The following is a 14,521-nucleotide window of genomic DNA, read 5'->3' as shown; positions in this document are numbered from 1 at the left end:
TCTGATCCACAGACCCCTTACCCTATTCATGTTTAACCAGTTGTCCTAATAATGCCTTTTATAGCAAAAGGACCCAGTCAGAATCATGTCTTGCATTTAAATGTCAGGTATCTTTAGTCTACTTAAAAAAATCCTCATTTTTTCCCCTGACTTGGCACTTTTGCAGATTACAGGCTAGTTTTACAGTATAGTCCTCATTTTTTAGTTTGTCTGATAATTCTTCATAAGGTTCAGGTTTTGTCTTTTGGTAGAAATATTACAGACGTGATGTGATGTTCTTACTGTATCCTATCATGAGTTATTAAATTTAATTTGTACCATTTCTGATGGTGTTTACTGAGATGGCATCTGCCTGGCTCTCAAGTGTACTTATTCCTTTTCTCTGTATAATTATGTAGTTCGTGGGAAGGTAGTTTCAAAGCAGGGCTTCAAGTCACTTTGAACCAGTTCATTCACAGCCAACACAATGAAACCAGAGCAGACTCCAATTTGTAAAATATGTATGTGTTAGAATGGGAAAGATTATGGGTCAAAGCGCTGGAATGGGAGACTCGGAAGAGGTGGAGTCAGCTCTTTCATCAACCTGGTCTGGGAGATTGAATTATTGCTAGGACTGTGGAGAGCTACACACAATCTAAGTGGCATAATCTGCTGCCAGGTTTGAATAAGCAGTTATTTCCGATTCAGTCGAAACTTGGTAGCTATATAATGCACATGCTGCCCTTGTTTTCTAAGAGGGAGACTAGGTTTCTAGCAAGGCATAGACCTGTAATTTTTCCCATTCTAGTTATCATTCTGGTACATCCATGTTTTCAAATTCAAGTCCTTTCCAGTTTTGTTTTGTCAGCCATGACTAAACTAGGAAGAACCAGTTCAAAACCCTCTTTCAAAGTACTAATTTTTTTTGTTTAATCGAACTTTCAATTTATTCATGTCAATATAGTCTCATACTTACTTATTTTATTCAGTAGGTTAAAAGCTATTATTCTCATTACTTTGATATCCAAAATTATTCTAGATTTTGACCAGTGGAAGACCATTCTAGGTGGCATCTGTGCCCTTTTGACGTGTCTTCATCATTCTTGGAACAGTTTCTTACTTTCTGATATAAGATACACGAGGTTCATTACGCCCTCCTTTCCCCAGCTCAAGTATCAGTCATTTTTTCTGAGGAGCCTTGGTTCTCTGTAGTGGTGAACTGTTGAGAACCCAAGATCTACATGCTAGATGTATTTACATCTTTATTTCTGTATCTATGAACATTGAAAACTACAAGTTATCACTAATACTTTCAGTTTCAATCCCATGAGGTTCATTTTAGTTTTATCCCTTTCCATTTTTTTAACTCCCTTTAACAATAGTGGGAAACCTGTTTCTATTATCCTTAATGTATTTGACTACTTATTCCAGGCCATCTTTCACATGAATACTTACCCTGCTCAGGTTCCAACACCAGTGCCAAGCAGAATGTCCTCCTGGACCTTCTTGGGCCCTGATATCCTAGTCTGGGCAACTGCAGCTCAGCCACACCCTTTGGCAAGATGCCCACCTCACTTAACTATACCTAGTAGCTTTAGGACTGAATTGTTGGGAAAGAGGTTTTTCTTTCCCGTAAACATTTGTCTTTGACATTTTTAAAGATCTTAGTTTTAGTTTTCTATGAATTTCAAAATATATTTAGATCTGTGTAACCATCACCCATATTAGGACATTAAACAGTTGCATCACTACTAAAATTCTCGCAAGCTATGTCTTTGCCCTACTCACTAACCCCTACTTCCTCCTGACTCCTGGAAATCACTGAACTATTCTTCATTTCTGTGTAGTTTTGTCTTTTCAAGAATGTTACATAAATGGAATCATATGTAATCTTTTAAGACCAGCTTTTTAGCATAAGGCTGAAATTTGTTGCATGATTCAAGTGTATTTATTCTTATTGCTCAATAGTATTTAATTTTATGGAACTACCAGTTTGTTTATCCACTCATTCATCTGTTGAAGAATGTCTGCTTTGGCAGTTATGAATACAACTGCTGTAAACATTTACATAAAGGGTTTTGTGAGAACATTTTTATTTCTCTAAATACTTAAAGGGGATTGAGTCATATAGTAAGTGTATGTTTAGCTTTATAAGAAACTGCCAAATTGTTTTCCAGGGTGCCTTTTTTTATGTTCTTTTCAGCAATAGGTGAGAGTTCTAGTTGCTCTACATCTTTGTCAGCTGTTGTTATCAATATTTATTCTAATAGTATGTAGTAAGAATCCCTGGATGGTACAAAGGTTTAAGCACTCAACTACTAGCTGAAAGGTCTGCAGTTTGAATGTACTCAGAGGTGCCTCAGAAGATAAGCCTGGTGATCTGCTTCCAAAAGGTCATGGCCTTAAAAACTCTATGGAGCACATATGGGTAGCCATAAATCAAAATTGCCTAGATAACAACTCACAATAAAAGCATATGGAAAGGTAGTTCATTATGCTTTTAATTTCGATTTCTCTAATGATTAATCACATCATTTCATATGCTTATTGCCATCTAGTTTTTTTTTTTCTTCCCCATGAAGGTTGCACATCTTTCTGCCATTTTAAAATCCTCATTTCTCTTATGGTTGAGTTTCGAGTTCATTGTATATTTTGGATACAAATTCTTTGTTGGATATGTGATTTGCAATTTTTTTTCCCTCCCAGCCTGTAGCTTGTTATTTGCAAAGCAAAAGTATTTATTTATTTTTTTTAATTTTGATAAGGGACAGTTTATCATGTGTATTTGTGATCATGCTTTTTGATGCCATGCTAAGAACCCTTTGCCTAATCCTAGATTGTGAAAATTTTTGCCTGTTTTCTTCTAAAAGATTGTGTTTTACATTTAGATCCATTTTAAGTTACTTTTTAAGTTTAGGTAGATGTTTTTTTTTTTTTCATATGGGTAATGAATTACTGCAAAACCATTTATTAAAAATTTATCCTTTCTCCATTAAATTTTTTGCACTTTGATAAAAATTGTTTTGAATTTATTCAGGTTTTATGACCCGGTTCACTCTGCAACATACAGAGTTATCCTAAGTATGAATCCACTCAAGTTACTAATATGAGAAACTAATTCTCTATTTTAAATAACCATCAGAAAGATGGTAATTAGGTAACAGCCATACTACACAGATTTTATTGTTTCTGCCACCATGGATCTTACTTTAGAGCTAAGTGTAAATACTACTAAACAGAGATAGCTTTTTATTATAGTTCTTTATCAACTTACCAATATAATTAAATAAGAAAAACAAAACCACCCAACAAAGCAATGCATTTCAGTAACTTTATTAAGAGGTATATCCCTTAATACCAAAACATAATGGTAGTTAGATTACTTCTGCCAACTCATAATTAACACTGATGTATTCAAAATATTGAAATGTATCAGTTATTTGGGAAAACTGAAAGGTTATCCACAAAACAGTTTACAAAAGTTAAATATAAGGTATATTGTGGTTCTTTGGCTTATTTTTCAGTGCATATTTATCCATAACATGATGTCGAAGTCAATTTGAATCAGCTGTAACCATTCTGGATGGTCTCAGGCCACACAATGCACTGAGAAAGAGTTTATGTTTTAATATAGATCTTATATTCACTGACCTACATGGAAAACTACCTTAGCTTCCTACCTTATTATAATTATTAAGGTCCTAACTTACTTTTCTTAAGACTTTATGTTGGCACAGTACAGGCATTTAATAAAAGTATACTCTTTTCCTTTTAAACAAAATTCTAAATTAGAGGCTATGGCAAGTTTTATAAAACAATCCTTAGTAAAAACTTCTGGAGTGTTGAATCTAACCTCAACCTGCTGTAATGGGCTAAAGCAAGTTTTCAGTGATAATTTATTTCGAGTTACTGATACAAAAGAAACTAATTTTCTCAGTTGGATCAGATTGAGGCAGTAGATTCTGTATAAAATTGTTACAATCATGGATACAAGTATCTCCTGATTTCTAAAAATAATATCAAAGATAACTTAATATGTCACACTTACCAGCTTAATGTATTTTTGCTTTATATGAAATGCCTTCAAATGTAAATGTAATTGCCAGATAGCAATGAAGTCCACATTAACTGGATTATGTATTGTTTGTATTATGGGTGCCAAGAAACCATTTGTACTGCCTAGAATAGTATGTCTTAAAAGTGCATGTGTAAAATATTGATTTTGATGTAAGCCTCACAATTTAAGATGGTTTAGTTTAAATTTAGTAGGTTACCACTTCAATACCACCCAAATACACTAATCCAATATAGAAATTTAGATCAATGTTAGAAATGAAGATTCACAGTTTACCTTCCCTGGCTTATTAAAGTTTCACATTTATGTTCTTAGCTTTGATTTGTATGCTTCACAAATGAACTCAAATCTAAGTACAATTCCATCATAGCATCATGTTAAATAGGCAATTTTCCCGAGTCTGAGAACACCAATACTAATTTCGATGTGATGTTTTGAGGTTTCCCAGGTTGAATCCATTATAACAGTATGCACTCCATAGCTCAGAGTTGTAGAGAAAGGCTTCAGGAGAAGAGTTTTTGTTGCTGTAAGAATCCTATTTAAACAAATAAACATCCAAGTTACCAAAGTGGAAAACATATACTTATTGTTAAAATGAACTTTTCCCGTCTAAGATTCAAAATCATGTCATAGGTGGTGGTGGTATGTGCCGTCGAGTTGGACCCGATTCATAGCGACCCCTCTTTGGGTTTCCAAGGCAGTATCACTATGGAAATAGATTGCCTCATCTTCCTTCCGAGGAGTGGCTGGTGGGTTTGAACCGCCAGCCTTCTGGTTAGCAGTCAAGTGCCTTAGGCACTATGCTACCAGAGCTCCCATGTTATATGTAGATGGCTTAAATGTTAACATTTAGTTCTGAGGAGAAAAATATCACCACTATGAGTTAATTGATGGTAGGAATGGATAGCAAAAATGCAGTGGCTAGGTTTGCATTTTTTATGCTTTTAACTACTTTCCAGTAGCCAACTGCTGTAACAATGATACGCAAATTCAGTGTTGATATACCCTAGCATTTTCCAAATAGCTAATAAGACCATCTGCCATTATATTACTTTTTAAGAACAGTATTCTGAGTTTTTATGGATTTAGCTAATAATCTCAAATTAGTATAGTTCAAACTTTTGGTTTTGTTGCCCAACTCAGGCTCTTGTTACTTTAAATGACATATGCTCTGAGCCAGACCTTGGGTCTCTTTAAGACAAAATAATGTGTAATTAAAGAAAATACTGTTCTAATGCTACTTTTAACATTCAGTTTATTAAGGTGTATGCTAGTGGTGAAGTGCCTAAGTCATGTGACTGCTAACCAGAAGGCTGGCGATTCAAACCCACCAGCTACTCCTTGGAAGGAAGGATGGGCAATCTACTTCCGTAGTGATACTGCCTTGGAAACCCAAGGAGGGGTCGCTATGAGTCGGGTCTGACTTGATGGCCCATAACAACAACAAGAAGCTGATAATTTAATGAAGTGATTAATATACTTAGCAGAGGATAGGTAACTCCTTATTAGGGTGTTGTACCTTTTATGTAATAATTGCCTTCAAATACTAGCTTGACTAGATCAGTGAAGTCACTTTCCTCTTTGCTATCCCAACTCCACTTTACTTTAAAAATAATAATTCACTTTACTTCTCCAGTTGTAGAAGAAAACTATAGCATTACAAAATATTCTTTATATGGAGAATAACCATGAACTAATTTTACCGATTAAGGAACCGTTTCAGGAATTGTTGGAAGGTGGGTTATCCTGTAGTAACTATGCTTCAATTGCCTTGCTGTTCGCCCAGAAACAATCCATTTCAACTTTTGGACATTTGGTTTGGAGCACTTGTTTGATGAATATTCAGTTAAGCACTTGGATACAAGCTCTTGCCAGAAGGTCAAATCTCTGCCATTTATCTATATATAGATGTTTTAAAAAATTAGTATTTAAAATGAAAGTCCAATGGTATTAAAGTATAATAATAAATGCAATCCTATTAACATGTCTTTCCTTGTCAAAAATATCTGAGAATAAGCTACTGAGTTTCAAATAAACACATGACTTCTCATTTTATAGGTATTAATAGCATTTAGGCTATGATCTTGACATACCTTGGAATGTTTCTGAAGACATTCTACTTCTTCTGTTAATTGTACACACTTCTGTGCTTGGATCTCCAATGCAATGATAGATAATGCCAATACAGAAGGCTAAAAGAGATCAGTTTCTAAGTAAATGTCAAATATAGAAAGAGGCATATGTAACTAGATTTAATCTTTGTAAAATATTTACCTTTGCTTTAGAAAATATGATCCTGCAGTGGCATGCCTTAAGTTGAGCTTCTAGTCTTTCAAAATTAAGGCTGTTTCTCCTTTAAAAAGGAAATAGGTTAATTTAATGCAGGTAATTTTATATCTAGTCAAAAGACAAATCCATGAAAAACACTGAAGTCATTTTTTAAAGTGAAAATTATGTACACGTATCAAAGGAAAAAAAAATGAAGTGAAGGAATTTTCATTCCCTCAGAGACATTAACTTCTAAGGGCAACATACATGAGTTTTAAATGTTTTTTTTTGGGGGGGGTCATGTTATGCCACAGAATATTATTATTTTTTATATAAATCTTTTTCTCTATCTACTGAAGTTCCTCTCTCCATAAATTTGTGTTAGATGCTGACCTAATAGGTTCTGTAAGTTACCTAGCTTAGAAATGGAAAATTTAATGAAGAAAAAGTTGGAATGTCCTTTAAGAACATTGACAATTAGAAAATCTTAACCACTTTTGCTGGACAATAAAGTTCAAGGAGCCTGTGCAAATGACATCACATCTGACCTCGTCATCTAACCTCCAAAAAGGAGAGAGCAGCAGCCCAAGGCTGACTCCTGTGAAGTGGATGTCAAACATACCTCCTCCTCTCTCCAGCCTTTTACCAGTTCTGATACCAGTCATCCCTCAAACAGCACTCTCTACACTTCTGTGCTGAGTTTGATAATTTGTTGCAGTAGCCACACACAACTCCCAGGCAAGGATTATGAGGTTTATTAGGGAAGTAACAAGTTACCATTAAGTATCAGAGATGGCTCAGTATACAGTTTTTTAATCAGTATAGCCTCTTAGCTTTGCCCACAGCAGGCCTTTCTCTGGTCCTCAGCTTCTCAGCCTGGCCTCTGCCCTGCTCCGGGAATGTTACAAAACTCTTTAGCTCTGTCAATAAGTGCTGGGGGGCACCCCACTCTGCCAGTAAGCCTCAGCCTGAAGATGCTCAGCTTTCTTGCTGTGTGGGTAGGCACACCCACTGTGAATGCCTTGCTCTACGGGCCAGAAAGCCCACTGTGCCATCCCATACTGGTGTCCTGGCTCTGCCACCATTTCTCTGCCACTACTTTTCATTATTTTCCATCATTTCCAGTGTTAGAACTCTCTGTCTCCTGGGTTTAGAAGATGGGGCAATCTACTTCCGTAGTGATACTGCCTCGGAAACCCAAGGAGGGATCGCTATGAGTTGGGTCCAACTCCACGGCACATAACAACAATAGGGGCCCTGGGTCCAAAGGACGCACTCTGCTCCCATCTCTTCCTCTTGGTGGTAGAGAGTTGCCCCTCTGCACTGGGATTAACTTTTAAGCCTAGAGGATGGCAAAACTAACCAGTCCCTCTGATAGGGTTCCATATACTTTACTTGCATGGTCCACCCACACACAGTACCTTATTTGCTTTATTGCCATTCTGTCCAGTACCCTTTTTGGGCTACAAGCATCTTATTTGCGTATCCCCACCCAACCATTTTGTGGGAGTTACAAGACCATGGCTAGAAAGGCTATATAACAGTGATTTAACGTTGTGAGTCACAGATATAATTTCACTTACTTTTATTGGAATTCTGTCAGTAGATTGATTTATGCAATATCCAGAAATACCATTCTGATACCTAAACCACCTTTGCTCAAAATAAAGAGCACATACCTTTCAAATGGCAAGTTCTCTTGAATGAGTGAATAATAGAGTTGCAGAAACTGAAAGGCAGTAGTAGCTTTGACTTTCCAACACACCTTCTCCAATACAATCTTTTCCATTCTCATCAAGTCTGAAACTGTGAACCTATACTGGCTTATTCGGATCAAGTCATTTGCCAACGGGACATTCCTCTCTTCTTCTATTGATTTTACAGCCAAATAAAAGCAGCTTAGTCCAACACACCCAAGGTGCTTGGGCTGTACCTAAAAATAACAATAATTATCACCATCATCACCATCCCATGTCTTTCATTAAAATAAAATAATAAAAATAAAGGATAATTTAGAACCCAGTCAATCATTAGAAAAATGTATCTTTGAGGTATATTTCTCAACTGTGATGGACTTAAGATCTACACCTCAACTATAGCCTGTCAACCCTATGCACCCCATTTGGAGCAGAATTTTAAGTAACTGGACTGAGTTTCAATGTGTTTGGCCTCTGTATAAAACAATTCTTACTGTTTCTTATCACTGTAGAACTGTAAACACTGCAGTAATCTGACCACGTAAGTTAACTGGTCAAAGGGCTTACAGGAAGAACTGAAACATGTTACATAAATGGTGTACTAATAAAATTTCCAAGATGTTATATCTTTTCCAGGCTTTTTTCTTTGAAATAGTAAAATAGTTAAGTACAACACACACTGTTTATTACTATACCCGTAAAGACCAATCCACTATCTACCTCATTTACCACAATGCATGAGACACAGTCAAAATTCTATCCAATCGTTACATTGTAGCTCATATGAAACTTTAAGAATCCTTTACCAATGTCTGTTTTTTTCTCTTCTTGGAACCCTTTTGGCAATACATTTATACCTCTTTTCAGGAGTTCTGGTGGTGTAGTACCTAAGGCATTTGACTGCTAACCAGAAGGCTGTAGGTTCAAATGCACCTGCCATTCCTTGAAAGGAAGACTGGGCAATCTACTTCCGTAGAGATACTGCCTTGGAAACCCAAGGAGGAGTCACTATAAGAACTGACTCAACGGCAGTGAGTTTGGTTTTTTGAGAGTTATATTTCTTATTGTACTGTGTACTGTTAGCATAATTATCAGTGTTAACAATCTTATTCCCATTTAACTGGTAAAGTGTGTTGCCGTTGAATCGATTCAGACTCTGTGACCCTACAGGACAGAGCAAAGCCTGTAATCTTTATGAAACTAGATTGCCACCATTCCTTCTGTGGAGTGGCTGGTGGGTTTGAACCACTGACAAGCACTTAACCACCACCAGGGTTCCGTATTCCCATATAGGAAGACAGTCTATTGAACAAAATGGTAATAAAGAACCGTTCAACAAATATTTACTTCTATGATGCACTGTGTTAGGTAACGAGGACTAGAGGATGCATTTCATTCTAACTGTCACACTATCTCATTATCCACCAATGTCCATGGGTGCAGAGAAGGCAGATGCATTTTTAACAGGTAAACTCTGGGAGTGAGACAGATATATACTGCTTATCCAGTGAAAGGAAATTATCACAGAAGTGCTCCTCCTTCAGAAGTTCCTTTCTTGTCTACTGCATCCAAACTGATGTTGGAAATGTTCAGTATAATCAGGACTTGACTAGGTTTACAACTAAAGCACTTAGAACTTTATATATAGATAGGGATTAAGAAATACACCCAACATCCTTAACCATAATCTTGGAATCTGTCGACAACAAATTCCTTTGAATTTCAAAACCTAACCTATCAACAGATGTTTTTAAAACAACAGCAAATGTTCCTACTGGGAAAACTCTAATTATTTTATATTAGACTATTCTTGATTGCAAAATTTGTCTAAGACATGATGCTTTATCCTTGATTTATGATAAGGAAGAATATTCATCAATGCTGTAGCACACAGAATTATCACAGTGCTTCAGCTATCTGCTGAAAAGGAAGGTCAGGTTTGTGAATAATAGCCTAACACAAAGTAAACACATGTTGAGCAAAATTAAATATTCAGGGTAATGTAGCTTTAAACATACCTTCATTTTGGACAGAAACCTGTCCAATAAATTCACAGCTAGAGAAAATGTTTCCGTGTCAAAGCCAAAGAACTGAGTTAGACTAAGAAGATCTTTTACTTCAAAGTCCCTTAGCCTTGCCGTCATTCTGAGACCATTATCATGAGCAGACTCAATTAGTCTCAAGCCGAAGACCTTTGGTTGACATCGAGACTCCTGTTCCAATAGGGCATTCAGCTGGTGTAGCAGTTTCTGAGTGTCATTTGTCAGTACCTCTATCATCTATATATAGAACAAAACCCAGAAAGGAGTGTAAGAATAGCCCTTCCTGCTTTCCTTGGTCATCTATGTATTGTGCCAAGTACTGAATAACTTGTCTCCCCACCCCCATGCGGCTAATGAACCTAGTGACATCTATTTTTTCCCTTTGCACCAGTCTTGTCACTGTGAACTGCAAATCCCTAGAAGGCAAGAATCATGCTTTTATTATTTTTAATTGTAAATCTTCAAGAAATACTTGCTCAGGTCATTCATTGTCAACAGTTATTAATAGGCTGCTGTAAGACAGGATACCAAGAACTTTGAAATCAGATGGTAACGTAGTATGTGTTCAGCCATATAAATCTGAACTTTTAACATTAATTTCCTGAGCTTTAGTTCCTCATAGATTTCTGTGCATTACACAGAAAGCACACAGGTAAAAATCCAGCACAAACTGAGCTTACCAAACACTGAAGGATAAAAATAAGCTTAATTTTACATTGGTGAAATGAGCATTAACAATTATCTACCATTTAGACAAGATTTATACAGTTTACTTAGCACAGTGCTAGGGACACAGTGAGGGAGCTCTGGTAGCATAGTGGCTAAGACACTTGCCTGCTAACCAGACGGCTGGCGGTTCAAACCCACCAGCCACTCCTCGGAAGGAAGGTTGGGCAATCCTACTTCCGTAGTGATACTGCCTCCGAAACCCAAGGAGGGGTCGCTATGAGTCGGGTTTGATTCGACGGCAAACAACAACAACAACAACAACAGGGACACAGTGAACGCTCAGTAATTGTGAACTTTCATTGGTTCACATAGGAAAGGAAGCTTAAAAGGTTCTATGGAAACACGTAGTAGGGTGGCTAACCTAATCTGCAAGATGAACCCAGGAATTTCATTCATTTAGACGGTGCATTCCACATCTACTGTGTGCTGGGTACAAGCTGAGCGCTGGCTACGTGGACGTCCCACCCCTCACCAACCGAAAGATAAGAAGGCGTGGAGATCTTTAGGGTTGGGAGATGGAAGGGGGAACAGGTGAAGAACTAGTAACTTCATAGGCTTAAGTCTTCCGCCCCCAAGGCTGGTCCTAGGGACTGGGCGGGCACAGACACTACCTCAGCTAGGACGGATCCGGCCCCACCCCTCCAGGCTCGGACAAGCCTGGGCTTGTGCTCTCATCAGCTAGCGAATGGAGAAAAAGGGAGCGGGCCAGGCGCTCCCCTTCAACCCGCGCCCCAACTCTGCTCCCTACCTGCACCCCGAGGCCAACCCCGCATTCCCGCCTCACCTTGATCGTTCTGCAGCTTCTCAGCGATAACTACCCTCCCCGGGCCTGCTCGCACCTCACCCTACGATATCAGATCCGAGAGGCCTATGAGGCCTTGGAGGATTCGCGGGCAGGAGGGGAGAGGCCCGGGGAGGGAGAGCCGTTCTGGCGGAGGTCTCCGCAGCTCCGCCGAGACTAAACCACCTTCAGTTCCGGCCAGCTCTGAGAAGGAGCGGCTGCGCCTGACCTCCCGAATATTATGTTGAAGGGCGGGGCATTCGCGCGGGAGGCCCTAGCTTTGCTGCTGATTGGCGATATCCTTTTGATGGATGGGGCCCCGCAGTCCAAAGAGTTGGTAAGTAGAAAGAGCTGGGTAAGAAGCCCAGCCAATCAGCATGCACCGTCTATTAGCCTTGCTTCTATTCTCCGCCCCCTTAAGACCACGCTCCCTTTCCCTTAAGCTTCTGTCATTGGAGAATTTTCCAAAGTGTCTCCATTCAAGAGGAGACCAAACAAAATACTTGTGCATGTCCCAACCCTAGCCAGGGTCAGGTCTCTGCCGCCTACCGGATTAGCCAGGATTCCATTCCAGAATGTACTTGTTGTTTTTGGTTTTATAGTTTAGTAATTGTACAGTGATTCTGCCTCCTCTTTCTAAAAATAGAGTCACTAGTTAACAGCAACAACAAAAAAAGATCAACTCTTCATTTCTCATTACAAATGCAGAGATGTAGGATTTTCTATGGTATGATTTATTAAATTCTAGAGATTTCTGTGAGTGAACCTTGGAAATTAATTGATCTTTCCCTTATTTTTGCATTTTATTTATCAAAGAATGGATTTGTGCTACGTAATACCTTATGCCTCTTTCAATTTTATGAATCTTATTTTTAAGAAAGTTTAAATAGAAAAGTTAGTGTGTTGTTTTTCAGTGGGCTAAAACATAAGGTGTATGACATTGTGTTACAAGGTATGTATGGAAATATGTACAAAATAATAAAAAGATATAAGTATATGTACAAGATGTATGCAAAAGGAGTATTTACAAAATAATTGTAGTTAGTATACATTTTGCACTTGACTGCTAACCAGGAGGTTGGCGGTTCAAACCCACCAGCCACTCCTCGGAAGGAAGGTTGGGCAATCCTACTTCCGTAGTGATAACTGCCTCAGAAACCCAAGGAGGGGTCGCTAGGAGTCGGGGCGACTCGATGACAAATAACAACAACAACAACATAAATTTTAGACTACAGACCAGTTTATGAAGCAGTATTATTCTTTTTGTTGTTGTTGTTGTTATGTGCTGTCGAGTCGGACCCGACTCATAGTGACCCCTCCTTGGGTTTCCAAGGCAGTATCACTACGGAAGTAGATTGCCCCATCTTCCTTCTGAGGAGTGGCTGGTGGGTTTGAACCGCCAGCCTCCTGGTTAGCAGTCAAGCGCCTTAGGCACTATGCTATCAGAGCTCCTATTATTCTTTTTATTTACTGTAAATGAACTCAGTCTCTGAATGTGAGCCTCTCCTATGCAAGATCAGTGGAAAAATAACTTGAACCTTTCCGGATATTCTCTCTTTCTGTCTCTTTCTGGGATCAGTAGCCTAGAAGTGAAAAGGCCTATGGAGGTCTGCAATGATTCAGTTAACTCTAGAAGTTGAATGTCCCTGTTCTCATGACCTCTTTTTTTTTTTGGTTTGGGTGAAAGTTTGCAGAGCAAATTCGTTTTCCATGCAGATTTCATACATATTTTGGTTCATAAAATTACAATCCCCATGATGTAACAGATCTCTTCCCACTTCCTCCCTGTGGTTACCTTTTCCCTGTATACTTCTTTCCTGTGCATTCCTGTTCTCTGAGCTATTTCCCTGTGCAAATACTGCCCTTTTGATTTTCGATAATTGATTGTTTTAAGGAGTGTACCTACCTGGTGTAAATGTTCACCTTATACACCTACTGTTTGGCTGGAAGCTACAGGAGTGAGTTCAATTCCAGGCCTGAGGGGTGACTCAGGGCCATAGTCTCTGGGATTTCACCAGTCTCCGTCAGACTAGTAAGCATGGTCCTTTTTATGATTTTGAGTTTTGCTCTAATTTTTGTCCCACTCAATCCAAGATATCCTGCACTGATCACTTTCTTAGTGGTTGACAGCAATAGCCAGCCACCATCTAGTTCTTCTGGTCTCAGGGTCATGTAGGCAGAGATTTGCATGGTCCACTATTCCCTTGGACTAATTGTTTCCATTCATCCTTGGTTTTCTTCTTTCTTTGCTTCGGATGAGGAGAGACCAATTGTTGCATCTAGATGGCTGCTTGTAACCTTTTAAGACCTTAGTTGCTACTCACCAAAGTAGAATGTAGAACAATATTTTTGTGTATTCGAGTTCCGGCAAGATGGCAGACTAGGCAGAAAGACTGCACAGACCCTCTTCAACAAAGAAAAAGGAAACCAATTAATACAGACACAGAAGATAATCCTGGGCCCCTGAGCATTGAAGGGAAGGATATAGAAGTGGACTAAACCCCAACTAGCAGAAGAATTTGTGTGAAAATACCAGAAAAGGAGACATATGGAGCTGTGGTCTGGAAGCTGTGGTGAGTGATCCTGACGGCACAGACAGCTTGCAGATTCCCGAGTGGTGGTAGGACTTAAGAATTAACCTAAAAATCATCCTGCTAGCCAGGAACTTTACAGAGGACTGTGCATGGTGGCTGGGGAACAAACGGAGAAGGTGAAGAGAAAGGTGGGCTGAGCCGTGGACTTTTGCTGGTCCGGAGGGCGCCACCATTTTGAAGGTTTAAAAAGAGGCTTGACTATTTTGGATATTTAAAGAGACAGATTCCTGGGGCTTAAGAACACGTTCTGCTTTCCAGCAACCCCAAGGACACTTGGGACCTGCAAGACTGACAAGGTTTTTGAAGGTTATTCGATTGTAATTTGTGTCTGATTGAGTGGGAGATAACAACAGTCC

General features: G+C 38.7%; 1 protein-coding gene across 1 annotated transcript; it reads right to left on the bottom strand.

The window, feature by feature from the left end:
• Nucleotides 1-5,760: 5,760 nt before the first annotated feature.
• CCNG1 (cyclin G1) lies at nt 5,761-10,298 on the bottom strand. Its single transcript, XM_007950573.2, has 5 exons — nt 10,038-10,298; nt 8,002-8,255; nt 6,329-6,407; nt 6,148-6,246; nt 5,761-5,952 (listed from the first exon to the last, which is right to left on the bottom strand). The coding sequence occupies exons 1-5, from the start codon at nt 10,296-10,298 to the stop codon at nt 5,761-5,763; spliced, it is 885 nt and encodes a 294-aa protein (XP_007948764.1).
• Nucleotides 10,299-14,521: the final 4,223 nt, after the last annotated feature.

The sequence above is a fragment of the Orycteropus afer genome, unplaced genomic scaffold (assembly GCF_000298275.1).
Source record: "Orycteropus afer afer isolate SDZICR_OR568_19922 unplaced genomic scaffold, OryAfe1.0 scaffold00279, whole genome shotgun sequence".
Lineage (NCBI taxonomy): Eukaryota > Metazoa > Chordata > Mammalia > Tubulidentata > Orycteropodidae > Orycteropus > Orycteropus afer.
The sequence above is the reverse complement of the archived record's forward strand: the minus strand, read 5'-3'. Positions and strand labels throughout refer to the sequence as shown.

Excerpts from the sequence above, each read along its gene's own strand:
- CCNG1 (XM_007950573.2), bottom strand. The coding sequence starts at position 10,298 with ATGATAGAGGTACTGACAAATGACACTCAGAAACTGCTACACCAGCTG. Across the intron at positions 8,256-10,037 it reads GGTTTCTGTCCAAAATGAAG|GTACAGCCCAAGCACCTTGG; the intron begins GTATGTTTAAAG and ends TGTTATTTTTAG. Across the intron at positions 5,953-6,147 it reads GTCTTCAGAAACATTCCAAG|ATAAATGGCAGAGATTTGAC; the intron begins GTATGTCAAGAT and ends ATCTATATATAG.